The sequence below is a fragment of the Pelodiscus sinensis genome, chromosome 12 (genome assembly GCF_052426305.1).
Source record: "Pelodiscus sinensis isolate ZL-2025 chromosome 12, ASM5242630v1, whole genome shotgun sequence".
Classification (NCBI taxonomy): domain Eukaryota; kingdom Metazoa; phylum Chordata; order Testudines; family Trionychidae; genus Pelodiscus; species Pelodiscus sinensis.
In genome coordinates this window covers 49586953-49601923 of record NC_143063.1, presented here as the reverse complement: position 1 = coordinate 49601923, position 14971 = coordinate 49586953, and the positions used below count along the sequence as shown (strand labels likewise).

The window sequence follows — 14971 nt, the reverse complement described above, 5'->3', positions numbered from 1 at the left end:
AAGAGACAGCTCAGCCAGACAAGCTTTCGGCTTCTCCTAGCCCCGCGTCCCCACTCCTGGAGGAGGCAGGTGACAGTGTCGGAGGCTGACACACAGCCGGGCGGCTCGCGCTCTCTGCCACAGCCTCACTGGCCAGCCCGGGGACCCCTGGCCCAGCAGTAAAGCAGGCCAGGCCGTGCGGAGCTGCCAGCTGAGCGCATTGTGAGAATCACAGCAGCAGAGCGGCACTAGAGAAACATCGCGCTGGTCCATTGCTCTTCTGGGGTGCCTGCCTGGCAGCCTAAGGGCCAGCCCCTCCTCCCCTCCCCGCTGCTGTGAGCCTCTCCCACTCGCCCTCAGATGCACCCCCTCCCGGCTCCCCCCACTGGCTGGCTCCTGTCACCGCCTGCAATAAACCCGGATTTCCTGGCGTGCCCCTTCTCTGGGACCCCCCAGCATCTCCCTCCATCACTTGTCTGCCTGCTGCTCCAGCCAGCTCCCCTGGCACTTTCTGCTTGTGTCTACTGACCGTCTTCCCCAAGTCACCTGCAAAGCGCCCCCCGCCTCTCTCGAGGCCCCCCGCTGTACCGTCTGCGGCAGGCGGCCACGGGCCACAGCCAGGGCCAGCCCGGGGGCCACAGTCAAAGGTCATGTTTATTTCTGGCTTTGGACCATATTTCGCCTCGCTGCCTGGGAAACGAGGCAGCCAGCGTGACCGTGCCCCCCCCCCAGCGCCTCCCCCTGCCTCCCTTCTCCTCCTGTAAGACGGGGAGCGATTCCTGCTGCCGTTCAGGGTGAGGGCCCCGGTGCAGCGCTCTTGGGGGGCCGCCCGGCCACGGTGAAGGGTGCTGGGCGGAGCTGGCTCTCTCCCCCAGGAGGGTCCCACATTCACACGGGTGTAGCAGCAGTTCCTGAGTGTGCGCACAAAGGCACCGTGGCCACATGGGTGCACCACTCACCCCACCTCTGCCCCACTGGGAGTCCCACACACTGGCGCGTCTCACGGAGAGGGCAGCAGGCCCTCGCTGGGTCCCCGCTGCCGCCCAGGGGCCTGGCTTAGCTGGCCTGACTGCCCCCGGCAGTGCACAACCAAGCCCCTTGCTCCCCACTTGCAGTCAGACTGGGGAGAGCCAGCGGCACGGGCACCGGCCCTGTCTGCAGGAGCGGGCCAGGGGCCGGAGCCAGGCTGCACAGGGCAAGGAAACTGCAGACAATCCCCAGCCCCTTTTTGGCTGCTAATGGCCCTCCTGGCCTGTCCTCCAGCTGGGCGTGGCTCGTGGCGGCCAGCATTCCTCCTCCAAGGCCATGCTCCAGCTGGGAGGGCCCAGCACACCGCGTGGGGGGGCGTGCTCTGAGGTGGGAGCTGATGGCGGGTGTGGAGAAGCGCCAACCCACGTTTTATCTTCGTGCAGCTGTCAGCCCCAGATAGCAAAGGCGGGAGCCCTGCCCGGGAGGCCCGAGGTGAAGGGTGTGACATAGTGGGGGGGCTGTCTCCTCTTGTGGCCTGGGTCCACGCTGGTTGGCCATTCACTGGCTGCTGCGTGGGCTGTGGGTGACCCCTACTGGCCTGTGTGTGTAAGCACGGCCCAGCGGGGGGGGGGGGGGGGGGGGGGTCGCCCCTGAGCACCCACAGACAATGGCCAGTGGAGGTTTCTCACCTGACCAGGGGGAGGGGTTTAAACAAAGGAAGGGGGGTGGCTACCTGGGGGAGGTGTGTTCTGGGGCTTTGAGAAGGGCAGTCTGGGCTGGGCAAACATGAAGAGAAGGGACTAAGTCAAGTACTGGGGGCTGAGGGGCCTGGGTCCCCCCCCCCCAGGGGTCTGGGGCTGCCGGCCCCTCGCTCCGATGTCCACGTGGAACCGGGCCGTGCGGTACCTCGGAGAAGCAGTAACCCTCCCCCCCCCCCGTTCCACTGGCCGGCGCAGTCACATCATGCTGCGGCCAGGGGTGCAGGGTCGGTGTCTCCGATGCGCCGTCACAAAGGACGGGTTGGAACAGTGCCAGGGAGAATACAACTCAGGGGTTGTGCCTTGCTGCCCACCCCGTGGCCAGCCCACACTGCAGTGGGCTCGGCGGGTGGAACCTGGGCTCTGGGCCAGGGAGACTCCCAGGGACCAGCTGGGCACTGCCCCACACCAGGTCAGGGCCGTGTGTGACGGGGGCTCCGCACCACAGGGCCCCCCCATGCCATGCACACAGGGAAGTTGGGGCTATGCCGAGGAAGGCAGCATCTGCTGGCTGCTCCACAAAGCTTTGTCTGCCCCCCCCCCTCGGAGGGCACTGATCCCTTCACCCCCTGGCAAAGCGGCCTGGCACCTCGCACCAGGATGGGCCCCTGCCAGCCTCATGCCTTCCCTTCTGTTGCATCCAGCCTGGCCCCAGCAGGGAGACGTGGGCCGGGAAGGGCTGCCCCACGGTCGGGCACAGGGTGGGGTCACCCAGGAGCTGGCCTGTCTGGGGAGCAGGGGGGATGCGTTGGGGCAGGGTCGGGAGCCAAAGCTGCTGGTCAGGTGTTCAGTGCCACACTCTGCAGCTGGGGGAGACCCCTTCCCTGCCACTCCTGCAGCTTCCCCAGGCCCCACTCAGGCAGCGGCCGGGAACAGGGCGAGGGTCCCACCCGTGGGCAGGCAGCTAGTGCAGCACCCAGACCCTGCTTGGCAGGCACACTCCTCCCGCCGGGAGAGCCAGGCCAGCCGCTCCCCTGGGGCAAGGGCCTGGCCCTGGCCCTTTGCCCCGGGCAGCCGGCACTGTCTGGCCTGCGCAGGGCAGGGCAAAGAGATGCCCATTGCAAGCCAATTAGCTAACGAGTTTTAACACCCTGGTGCAGGCAGCCTCCCCCCAGCCCACTCCGGAGCTGGGATGGGCCCAGAGCCACCAGGGTGTTCAAGCAGCTGCAGGGGGGGGGGGGGGGGGGGAGGGCGCCTTGGAAAGGGGGCAGGATAGTCGTGAGCGGATGGCCCCTGGCAGAGGCTGGGACAAGCCAGGCCCTAGAGCAGCGGGGCCAGCAGCGAGGCTGTGGGGCGGGAGAGCAGAGGGTTTCTACATCAGCGCATTGGGAAGGGGCCCTGCCAGGAGACCTGGCACAGGCCGGACACAGGAGTGACACCCTCCCCCCGCCAGGCTGCATGGTGGCTGGGAACTGGCTCCAGTCCCTGGCTCCAGGAGCTGTCTGAGGCTTCTGCCCCGGGAGCCCCGAGCAGCCAGGGCGAGACCTGTAGGACAGGGACCCCCCAGCCAGTGAAGGCTACAGGCCGAAAGGCGACGGGCTCCCTCCCCGTTGCCCCAGCTACCCACTGCGCATCTGCTACCCCCAGCCCAGCCCTCCCACCAGAATCCCCCTTGAATGAGTACCCAAGAGCCCAGATCCCTCCCTGCCCCCCAGGTAGCTCCTGGCAGCTGGAGTGTTGCCCGGGTTAGAACTTGGGCACCAGAGCTGCTCGTGCTCCTGCCCTGGGTGGTCCCTGCCCCTCACACGGGGCCACAGTGGGAGCCACCGGAAGCCCCTGGCCCTGCATCCTGGCAGGGACAAGGGAGGACGAAGGGCTGGACACAACGGTGCCAGATGCCCTGCGATGGAGCCCAGTGCCCTGCAATGGAGGACCTGGATGCGGAGCAGGAGGGGTTTGCAGTGGACCGGGGGGGTCTGGGACACCTGGGCACTGAAGGCCTTGCCAATTTGCCCCAATCCCGCTGCCACCCCACTGCAGAGCCTCCTGCGCCCCAGGCCACGGCCTCAGGGAGGCACCCGTCTCCCCTCCCAGCCCACCTGTCCTCACCACTCCCCAAGGGCTGGCCTAGCCCGCCGCAGGGCAGGACCCGCTCCCGTGCATTGGGCTGAGCTCTACGGCCGACAGGGCGGGTCCACCCTTCCTCAACCCTGGCAGGCGCTGCAAGATTCCCACCCTGGTGCGGAACAGCACCCTCGGGACGGGACGGGGTCACACCGGGCAGCCTGCAAAGTCTGACCCCCGGCGGAGCGGGGAACTCCTCCCTCCCACGGCGGGATTCCCTCCGCCCACGCGTGGCCAGCCCGCCGCATGGCCCACGTCACCTGCCACCTAGCAGGTCGCACACAGCCACAGCCACAGCTGGAGGGGTTCAAGTGGGGATGGGCTGAGCCTGGAAGAGCCTGAACAGTCCAGTTCCCCAGCTGCTGGAGACCTGCCTCTGGGGGAGTTGGACTGCGGAGCCCCAGGGCCTGGCCTAGCTGGGGCAGGGCTCTCGACACCCGCTCTGGGGCCTTTGGTCCTGCCCCCCGTGCTAGTGCGGGCCCCAGGCAGGGCTCTGGGGCGTCAGGGCAAGCAGACGGTCGCCGCCGACTCCAGTGCTCGGCTGCAGGGAGGAGCAGCCCTGTGGAGCCCCGGCTGGCCCCAGGCCCAGCTCATGCACGTCAGCCCTGAGGCTGTTTAGGAGCCGTGTCCAGGGCAGCTCCAAAGGCTCTGCCCAGACAGACTCAGGCAGGAGTTCCATGCCGCCAATGCCCCCCCACCCCCGACTCCCATCAGGCACCCAAACCCCTCGTGTTCCCCCCGGAATCAAATCAACATGCTGCTCCAGGCATGGAGAAGACAGCCTCCCCCCCCACCCCGAGCAGCATGGCCATGCTCCCTCCCAGCCCGTCGGACGCCCTCTGCCACGTCCCGGGGCTGGCGCGAGGAAGGGCTCGCACCGGAGGTACTGGACAGCTAGACGTTTATTAAGTATTCAAAATAAATAAAAATGGACATAAACCCAGTAAAAAAAAAAAAACCAATCAGACATGAGGGACACCGCCATGATGCAAGTCACACGGCCGGGTACAGGTGCGCTCGCACAGGTGGGAGGGGAGATGGCTAGTAAATACTGAACGATTTAAAATTTGGAACCCTTAATCAGAAGCCACTAAATACCGGCCGTCTAGTGCTCAGCTAACAGGCAGCGGAGAGGCAGGACTATGCTGGGCAGTAGGGTGCTGTAGAAGCTAGATCTTCCTGGTGAGAAGCTCGACAGGCCAGCACTAGAGGCTTCACTTGGCACCCTGGGCCTCAGACTCCTCCTCATCATCTTCATACATCTCCCCTTCCTCTTCAGCGGTGGCGTCCTGGTACTGCTGGTACTCCGACACCAGGTCGTTCATGTTGCTCTCCGCCTCGGTGAACTCCATCTCGTCCATGCCCTCGCCCGTGTACCAGTGGAGGAAGGCCTTGCGGCGGAACATGGCGGTGAACTGCTCCGAGATGCGCTTGAAGAGCTCCTGGATGGCCGTGCTGTTGCCGATGAAGGTGGAAGACATCTTCAGCCCCCGGGGCGGGATGTCGCAGACGGCCACCTTGACGTTGTTGGGGATCCACTCCACAAAGTAGCTGCTGTTCTTGCTCTGGATAGCCAGCATCTGCTCATCCACCTCCTTCATGGACATGCGCCCGCGGAAGATGGCCGCCACCGTCAGGTAGCGCCCGTGGCGGGGGTCGCAGGCCGCCATCATGTTCTTGGCATCGAACATCTGCTGGGTGAGCTCGGGGACGGTGAGGGCGCGGTACTGCTGGCTGCCCCGGGCCGTGAGGGGGGCGAAGCCGGGCATGAAGAAGTGCAGGCGAGGGAAGGGCACCATGTTGACCGCCAGCTTGCGGAGGTCGGCGTTGAGCTGGCCGGGGAACCTCAGCGAGGTGGTGACGCCGCTCATGGTGGCCGAGACCAGGTGGTTGAGGTCGCCGTAGGTGGGCGTGGCCAGCTTGAGGGTGCGGAAGCAGATGTCGTACAGGGCCTCGTTGTCGATGCAGTAGGTCTCGTCCGTGTTCTCCACCAGCTGGTGGATGGACAAGGTGGCGTTGTAGGGCTCCACCACCGTGTCGGACACCTTGGGGGAAGGCACCACGCTGAACGTGTTCATGATCCGGTCGGGGTACTCCTCGCGCACCTTGCTGATGAGGAGGGTCCCCATGCCCGAGCCGGTGCCGCCGCCCAGCGAGTGGGTGAGCTGGAAGCCCTGCAGACAGTCACAGTTCTCGCACTCCTTCCGCACCACGTCCAGGACAGAGTCCACCAGCTCGGCCCCCTCCGTGTAGTGCCCCTTGGCCCAGTTGTTGCCGGCACCGCTCTGACCTAGGGGAGAAGACACGGTGGATCTCCTCCCTTCCTGGGGGAGCCAGGCCTGACCAGAGCCTTAGCTGCCGGCATCCAGGAAATCCCTCTCCAGGGCACGCCCAGCCCTGGTCTAACAGACCCTCTGCGTCAGGCAGGGCTGCTGACAGGCTAGCGAGTGCATGGGCGCAAAGCCAGGGAGCTCTCTGGATCACACCTCTCAGGTTGGCACCACCCACCTTGTCCAAGTCGGGGGGCGCGGAAAGCAGAGAGGATCCTCCCATGGAAGTGGGCTGCCCTGACCACTCTGCTATCCCCACAGCGGGGCTTGCCAGTGTGTGGGCCCAGCCCTGGGAGCTGCCCGCCTAGCAGGTGCTCAAGGTGCCCACCGGGCAGGGAGGGGCGTGGCGAATTCAGGGATCTCCTTGAAGGCCCTGGCCGAGCGCTGGGTGTTTCCTGGGCACAGCAGAGACAGGGCTCCGCTCCCACGTGGGCAGCCAGGGCACAGCAAACCAGCGGCTGGCAGCTGTGCGGTCACATGCACCTTTGGGCCTCCCATTGCTCATGCCACCGTACACACGCCTGTGACAGTGCCTGACACTGTCGCACGGGGTGGTGCTGGTGACACTCCCCCATGCACCAGTGCCTGACACTGTCGCACGGGGTGGTGCTGGTGACACTCCCCAATGCACCAGTGCCTGACACTGTCGCACGGGGTGGTGCTGGTGACACTCCCCAATGCACCAGTGCCTGACACTGTCGCACGGGGTGGTGCTGGTGACACTCCCCCATGCACGAGGCAGCAGCTCTGCCCACAGGGGCACACTCCTGCCACCGTGGCGTGTCCTCACTGGGCGTGCTACAGCGGCTGTGCCCACGTCGCGCCGCCGGCATGGACTGGCCCCGTGATGACGAACAAGGGGCATTTCCCAGCTTCCCCCAGCATCAGTCCCAGGGAGGAAAATCGGAGCAAGGCCCTGGGGTCACTTGCCCACAGCTTGGTCTCCGCAGCCTACCCCATGCCGGTCAGCTGTTCGCTCCAGCCCTGTCCTGCCCTCCGCCATGCTCTGCACCCCTGCCCTGTCCCACTCACCCTCCTCCCTCCCCTCGATTTCCTTCCCATGGAGCCCATCTGCCCCAGACAAAATTCGCTCCCTCCAAGCAGGTCACCTTCGCACAGGCCGTTTGCCCCAGGACCAGGCCCTCAGCCTGTTCTAGTCCCTTCCCCCACCCGGGTCTGGCTCTTCTGGGCTGGGATCCCCCCTTTGCATGGCCCATGGGCACTGCCGGACGCATGCTGCGGCACAGACACGTGGCCTGGGGGCAGGCAGTGGCAGCTGTGCCCAGGGGAGCAGCAGGCTGCCCAGGGAGGAGGCCACGTGGGGCAGGGAGCCGGGGCTGGGACGCACCAAAGATGAAGTTGTCAGGTCTGAAGAGATGTCCAAAGGCCCCGGATCGCACGCTGTCCATGGTGCCAGGCTCCAGGTCCACCAGGATGGCCCGGGGCACGTACTTGTGAGCTGGAAGAGAGCCCAGGGTCCCCCTTAGCTGGCCAGGCTCCATGGGACCAGCTTCCGCCCCGCAGCTTCAGAGCCCGGAACAGCCAGCCCTGCCCCCGGGCACTGGGCACCCGGCTCGTTCTGCTCCCAGGGCTGAGCTTTGGCACAACCGTCTGCAGCCGGGGGCAGCAATGGGGAGTTCCCATTGCTGCCCCCGAAGACCCCCCCTTCGGATGGGCCAGTCACAACGGGGTACAGGCAGTGCCATGAACTTAGCTGGGGCCTGCTTTGCCCTCGCTGCCCAGCTGAGGCGATATTCCTGGCGCAGCCCGGCAAGGCAGGCCTGGGCAGCAGAGGGCACCACTGAAGCAGTGCCAGGCTCCCCCTGCATGTCCCCACTCCCCCCCCCCCCCCGGCAACCCAGGACAGATGCATTTCAGTCCCAGCTCTGTCTGGGGGGGCAATGGGGGGTTCCCAAGCAAGGTGGGAAATGAACAGGTCCCCCATCTGCTGGCAGCTCCCCCCGGCTGGGGGGCCAGGGCTCCCTTTGTCTGGGGGAGGTGGCTCTGGGTGGGCACCTGCCAAGGGGCCGAGAGGAGACCCCACGACGCCCCACTGCCCGGCAGGAGCAGCGCCGCAGGCAGCCAGTGGCCACTTACAGGAAGCCTCATTGTAGTAGACGCTGATCCGCTCCAGCTGCAGGTCGGAGTCTCCCACGTAGTTCCCGCTGGGATCTATCCCGTGCTCATCGCTGATCACCTCCCAGAACTGCAAAGAGACAGGCGGGGGGGGGGGGGGGCACTGTGGCACCGACAGGACCACACGGCCCATCCCCTTTGTTCTCCAGGGAACACCCGGCCAGGCTGCTCCTCTCCAGGTGCCAGCCCCAGGCTACAGCCTGGCCTGCTGGGGTCTAGCCGCACCCAGGAACAGGGCAGGAATCCCAGTCTGGAGGGGCCCTGCCCCGTACGCCGTGGGGCAGGGCCCTGCAGCCGGCTGCAGAGCCTGCTCTGGATAGCCCTAGACCTGCCCTAGACCATGCTCCCCAGCAGGCTGCTGCACAACCCGGCTGCCAGGACAGCCCCTGCCTTGAAAGACACGGGGGTCTCTGGCCTTGTAGTGCCCTGGCGAGGTGTTCGCACAGGAAGGGAGGAGGAGCTGAGAGCAGGGCCCCGGATTTAGAATGAGGACAATGGCTCCGCTCTCGTGGCCTAGCCCCGGGTGGGCAACCTGCAGCCCTTGGACCCCCTCTCTGGCCCTTCCCCCACAAGCGTCTCACGCTCTGGAGCCCCCCCCCCCCCGCACTCAGAGTGCCGTGAATGATGCATTCATGCTCCGGCTGGAATCAGCTGTTTGCAGCTATTCACATGCGAGGAGGAAGCACAAATCAGCAGATTCATGGGACTGGGTAAATGCTGGGGGGGGGGGGGAGGGACACGCAGGGCTCTGGTGCCCCAGTGAGAGGTGGGGGAAAGGGGTGTCCAGCTGCAGGTGGAAACCGTAGGCCACAGGTTGCCTTCCACCGGATTTCAATCTTGTGGCCCACTGGGAGGACGGAGGCCCACTCACACCCACTCACTAGCCTGGCTTGCCCACCGGCCAATCCTCCTCTGAGCATAGGGCCAGGGCAGCCTGTGCCCTGCGAGAGACTGCTGCCTCCCAGAGACTGTGGGGCCACCTCGGAGCAGGCCCCCCCACAGGGGAGGGCAATTGCCCAGGGCCCCCCGACTGTGAGGCTAAGGCAGGTTCCCTGGCTGCCCTCACTCTGCACTGCTCCCGGAAGTAGTCACGCCTCCCCCCGCGGCGGCCCCTGGGCGCCTCTCCCCACATGCTGCCCTGGACACCCGCAGGCTGGGAACGGTGGCCCATGGGAGCTGAGCGGGAGGTGCCTGAGGTCCGTGCACGGAAGCCCCCGCCCCCTAAGAGCCACCATCCGACAGGTGGTCACGCTCTGGAGCTTCCCCAGGTGAACATTGATCCCCTGACTCAATCCCGCAGTCCAGCCCCCTACCCCAGCCTGCACCCCCTCAGTGCTTGCAACCCCCCCCACACCCAAACTCCCCCCTCCAGTGCCTGCAACCCACCCACCCCCAGCCTGGAGAGAGTGAGGGTGGGGCAGAGCCAGCAATGGAGGAAGGAGAGATGGAGGGAAGCAGGGGCTGGGGCCTCAGAAAAGGGGCAGGACAGGAGGCGGGGCCAGGACTTGGGGGTTTTCCTAATTAGACCGTTGGCAACCCAACCAGGCAGGGGGGAGGCCTGGCCCTGTGCCAGAGGCGGCCCCGAGCAGCTCTCCATGGTACTACCCAAGTGCCAGGTGGACTGTGCCCACACAGGGCTAGGAGCACCGACTGCCCTGCCTGGAATTGCTGTTGGGGGCCTGCCTGGGAGCGCCAGAGTGAAGCTGGCAGATGGGACCAGCTGTGGCCAGAGGCAAGTCCCAGCCCAGAGCCAAGAGGGAGCTTTGGAGAGCGAGGCCCGGCCTGTCCGTGATCCCGACACCCAGCAGGTCCCTGGGCCCACGGGACGGTCGTGTCTGAGCTCTGCGACAGCCCCAAAGCCATTCCCAGAGCGGAGTGGGGAACACGGCCCATCCGCAAGGGAGAGCTGCCGGAGCCCCCCACGGCCTGGCAAGTTGTGCTCATCACACCTTCACCAGGCTGGATTGTCCAACTTCGACTTCCAGCCACTGGATGACCTTAGTGTGGCGTAGTGGGGGGCTGTCTGCTCTGTGACCCGGGGCCCCCTGCGCTGGGAGGGGGATTCTCACTGACTCTCACAAATGTGGATTAACCCAGACACCCAGGCTCAGCCCCCCAGGGAGGGAGACAAAGGGAGGAGGGCGGAGACCAGCACCTGGCTGGGGGGCAGGGCTGGAAGAAGGTGGTTGAGTTTCTGTCTGTTATCATGGAGGAAGCAGCCTAAGCAAGGAGGCTGGGATTTAAGGCCCAGTCTCCCCCATCTCAAGGGGGGCTGAGGCATCCTAGGCCTGCCCTGTAATCGGATTCCATCTGTGCTGAGCTGTATCCTGGAGAAGCAATAAACTCCCTCTACTCTGCTGGCTGGTGGAGTCTGTTCATGCCACTACGGGGGTGCAGGAGGTGGGGAACCCCAATGCAATGTCAGTTAGACCTTCCTCTGCTGGGAGGAGCCCACACACCACATGGGTAAGAGCCTACCACAATCCAACACCTGTCTGTGCTATTGTCATTGGGTAACAGCCAGAGTGGGGCCTTTGGTCTGATCATCTAACCCCGTCTCCAGTCTTCCAACAGTGGCCAATGCTGGGTGCCCCGGGTGTGTGTGTGTGTGTGTGTGTGTGTGTGTGTGTGTGTGTGAACAGAACAGGGAACCAGCTCGTGATCCCTCCTGTCACCCATTCCCAGCTTCCTCTGGAGGCCAGGGACCATTCCCACCATGCTGGCTAGTAGCCATTGGTGGATCTATCCTCCATGAATTTATCCAGCTCTTTTTTTAACCTTACTATTGTCTTGACCTTCACAACATCCTCTGGCAAGGAGTTCCACAGGTTGACTCTTGCATGGGGAAAAAAGGTCCCCACCTTTAGAACTGCTGCCGTTTAATTTTGTTGGCGGGCTCCTAGTTCGTGTGTTATGAAAAGCAATCAATAGCACTGCCCCCCCTTTACTTCCTCCACACCAGTCATGATTTGATACACTTCAGTACAGTCTCCCTTTCCCAGGCTACCAAGTCCCACTCTTAATCTCACCACCCATGGCAGCCGTTCCTTACCCCGAAGCATCTTTGTTGCCCCTTTCCCAGCTCCAGTACATCTTCTGAGATGGGGTGACCACACTGCACGCAGTACTCAATAGAGACCCATGGGTCTCTCTACAGGGAAAGCCCTTTCTTAATGCTTCCCAACAGAGTTTAGTTTTCGGACTATGGCTGCAGGCTGAGGGGATGTTTCAGGGAAACTACCCACAGTGACCCCAAGACCTTTCCTGTGTGGTAACAACTCATTTACATTTCCTGTGTCGGTCGGGATTCCCTGGGCCCAGGGCATCACTCCGCATTTATCACCCCTCGGTTTCATCTGCCATTCTTGGGAGCGACTTTTGTAGCTCTTGGGCGCCTGCCTGGGCCTGAACTCTCTCAACTTCGCAGACAGTCCCAGTTACAGGTGGGGAAACTGAGGCACGGGGCAGAGACGAGACTGGCCGGAGGCCAGCAAGAGCTGGGAGGAGGACCCTGGGCTCCTGAAAGTCTAGTGCTCTACCCACTAGGCAACGGGGCCAAGGGGCCTTGGCTAAATGAGAATTAGGCCCGATGGAGGGACCCCGGGGCCGGGGAGCTCATGCTCGCGGCAGACCCCGCACAGGCGCGGCCCGAGAGCAGGCGGAGCGCGGGCAGCTCCCGGGTGAAGCGACACGCGTCCGGGAGCTGGCCATGGTGCTGCAGCGCGCCGCTCCGGGTCCCTCCAGCAGCCGAGCTGCGAGCCGCCGGCAGGAGGCGCTGGCCGGTCCCAAGGGGCCGGCAGCCAGGAAGCGCCGCGCAGCTGCTGCTCTGCCAGGTCCCAGGCTCCCGGCTGCGCGGGGAGTGTCACGCAAAGCGGCCACCGGGCCTCGCCCAGCACGGCCTGGGGGGATCGGGGACGCGCCCCCTCCCGCACCGCGCGCCCCGCCAGCAGGGCCGGGGGGGCGCTCAGAGGCCACTGCAAGGCCGGGGGCTCTTCACACGCGCGCTGCCTCCGTGCTGCTGCCCATCTGCTCCCCCTGCCCAGCGCTGAGCCCCCCCCGACCCCCAGCGAACGGCCAGGGCTGCCCCGCCCCCTGCCGAGCCGCCCGCCTCCTGCAGCGCTCAGACACGCCCCCTGCCGGGCTCATGAATCGCCATGAATATTCATGCGGAGGAGCAGAGACACCCCTCCCCCCCCCCCGCAGGAGCTCCCGGCGAAGGACTGACGCGGCCACCGGCTCGGGAGCAGCCAGGAAAGGGTGAAGGGACCTGCCCGGGCCTGATCCTGGAGACTGGGCAGAAAATTAACCCTTCCGCTCCGGGGGAGGTCGGCGGCCAGGCCCCCTCCATGGGCAGCCCCCGCTCCCCTGCTCCGCGCTCCTAAGCCAGGCGTGGGGCTGAGCCCCTTCCCTTCCGGCCCACACACTCCGGGGGACTGGCTGCAGATGGGCCCCGGCAGCCTTCCAGGGCCAGTGATCGCAAGGGGTAGCTGCTCCCTCCCCCTCGGCCCGGCCGTGGCAGCTGTTCCCCGGCCCCCAGCGACCAGGATAATGAGGCGGCATCGGCCCTGCGTCCCGCCGGGCCTGCCCTGGGCCGCAGCTGCACCGGGCCTCCAGAGCCCTGATTTGATTTCAGCCTCCTCCCCAGCCCTCCTGGGACAGGGCAGGAAGCCGCCGCGGCTCCTGGCAGACTGGCCTGGCTCTGTTCAGAGCAGACACAGATGTCTCCCCCCCGGGGCCGGATGGCTGATTAGCTGCCTCACAATAAGTCCTCGCAGCAGGTGTCGGGAGCAGAAGCGGCCCGTTTACACAGGCAGGGGCCAGGCTAGAGAGGCGCCCCCCCTCCCGATTCGGGTCAGGCTGCTTGTCAGACCTCGCCCCCTGCCCCACTGCCGCCAGCTGAGCCACGGACAGGACTCCCCCGCCCCTCTATTGCTGCATGTCACGCACAGGATGGCGTTCCGCCACGTCCCGCTGGGCACAATGCGGCCCGGGGGCCGGATCCGGCCCGCTAACGTTTTGATCCTGCCGCATCTGGCTGTTTTCTATCTCTGTCCTGCTGCCCTGGCCGCAGAAATGCCCGGGCAGGCTCAAGCAGCAGGCTCCTATTTCAATGGCTCCGGTGACAGCCCGGCAAGGGTGAGGGCCACCAGCCCTTTCAGGAGCCGCAGCACCCCCAGGGGCTGCCAGACAAAGCCGTGGCGGGGAGCCCTCGGGGCCGGAGGCGGTTTTCAAAACGCAGCCCGCTCTGGGGGGAGGCCAGCCCCCAGCCATGGCCGCGCACCACAATTCCTTAAGTGCCCCTGCAAAACTGACTGCGCAGCCCAGCTCGAGCGGGAGCCTGGACAAAGGGGGCCCAGCCCCGCGGCTCTGACTTGGAGGAGGCACCTGGTGACATGGGCTGTGCCGGGGAGGGGGGAGGGGCGCATGACAGCTCTGCGCCATTGTCTTCCCCCAGCCAGGCCTGGCTCTGGCCAGATCCCCAGGGCTCGGTCCATGGAGGCAGGACAAAGGGACCTGCCCCCGCCCGGCTCCGAGGGGAGCAGCCAGGCCCTGCTTCGCAGAAGGCTGCCTAGGCGCCAGGGTGAAGTCACAGCCTGGACCCGGAGGGGCTGGGAGCCCGGCTCCCTGCCCTTGGCCTGGGCACGGTTCCCAGCCTAACGTCTGAGGCCCGCGGGCCAGGACAAAGCCAGTCTCCGCGGGCCTGGCAGGTCCAGCGGGCTGCTAGCCGCCTCAGAAGGAGGGGTGGGGCAGCTCCTACCCCCCATATCTCGGGGGAGCTTCGGGGCTTCCCTGCCTGCCAGCCGATGAAGGATGCGCAACAAAGGGCCCCGCCTTCTCTGTGCCTTTCGGGGCGCTCCCGGGCCAGGGCCTGGCGGCAGCTCCTGCCCCGTCACTCTGCGGGCGAGTCACGCCCAGAGCCGCGCAGTGAGGGGGGTGCGAGGCCCCACAGAGCCCTGCCTGGCCCCAGGCTGCGCGGCTCAGCCCCTCACCAGTAGGAAGGGCTGGCGCGGGGGGCAGCGTCACATCCCCCCCCCCAGCGGCATCTGGGACAGGAGACCCGCCCCCCAGAACATCTGGGCTGGCTCCTCTCAGGCAGGTGCGCTACCCCGACAGATGGGGCTGAGCCCCCCCCCCCCCAGCACTGCGGCGAAGCAGCCCTGAGGAGGGGCTGGGCAGCGCACAGAGGCTCCCCCAGCGTCCCGCTATCAGCCAGGCGCCCAGCCCCACAGCATCCCTCCCGGACAGCCCGCCCCAGTCCCGGCCTGGGGGTCCCGGCGAGGGCACAGCCCCCCCCCCCCCCCCCACTGGCGCAGAGCTGAGCGCGTCCCTTTGTTCCCAGCGCCGCAGTGCGGGGCGTGGTTCGCCCGCTCCCAGCCCCTCTCCCCGCGGCCCGCGGCCCCCTACCCCGTGGCGGGCTAGGCACCGCCCACCCCCTCCACGCCAGCAGCGGCTCGGCCCCCGCCCTCTCCGCGCCGGCTGGGGCTGGCCCTGTGGGGCGCGTCCCGGCCCCCGTGCGCCCCCGGCGGGACGCGGCACCCGCGAAGGGGGCGCCCCCGGGGCCCTGCTGGCCGGTACCTTGGCTCCGATCTGGTTGCCGCACTGGCCCGCCTGGATGTGCACGATCTCCCTCATGCTGGCCGGGGCGGCGGCTGTGGCTGGCGGGCGGGCAGGCGGCTCGGGGGGCGCAGGAGCGGGGCGGGCTACGGGGCTGCGGAAAGCGGCCAGGCTCCTGCC

The 14971-nt window shown here is 66.4% G+C and overlaps 1 protein-coding gene across 1 annotated transcript; it reads right to left on the bottom strand.

Annotated features, from left to right (window-relative positions):
- Positions 1-4654: 4654 nt before the first annotated feature.
- Positions 4655-14971, bottom strand: TUBB3 (tubulin beta 3 class III). Its single transcript, XM_075940715.2, has 4 exons — positions 14813-14971; positions 8198-8306; positions 7449-7559; positions 4655-6060 (listed from the first exon to the last, which is right to left on the bottom strand). Exons 1-4 carry the CDS (start codon positions 14867-14869, stop codon positions 4985-4987), a joined length of 1353 nt encoding a protein of 450 aa, XP_075796830.2. The 5' UTR covers positions 14870-14971; the 3' UTR covers positions 4655-4984.

Excerpts from the sequence above, each read along its gene's own strand:
- TUBB3 (XM_075940715.2), bottom strand. The coding sequence starts at position 14,869 with ATGAGGGAGATCGTGCACATCCAGGCGGGCCAGTGCGGCAACCAGATC. Across the intron at positions 8,307-14,812 it reads GCAACCAGATCGGAGCCAAG|TTCTGGGAGGTGATCAGCGA; the intron begins GTACCGGCCAGC and ends GTCTCTTTGCAG. Across the intron at positions 7,560-8,197 it reads CTACTACAATGAGGCTTCCT|CTCACAAGTACGTGCCCCGG; the intron begins GTAAGTGGCCAC and ends GCTCTCTTCCAG.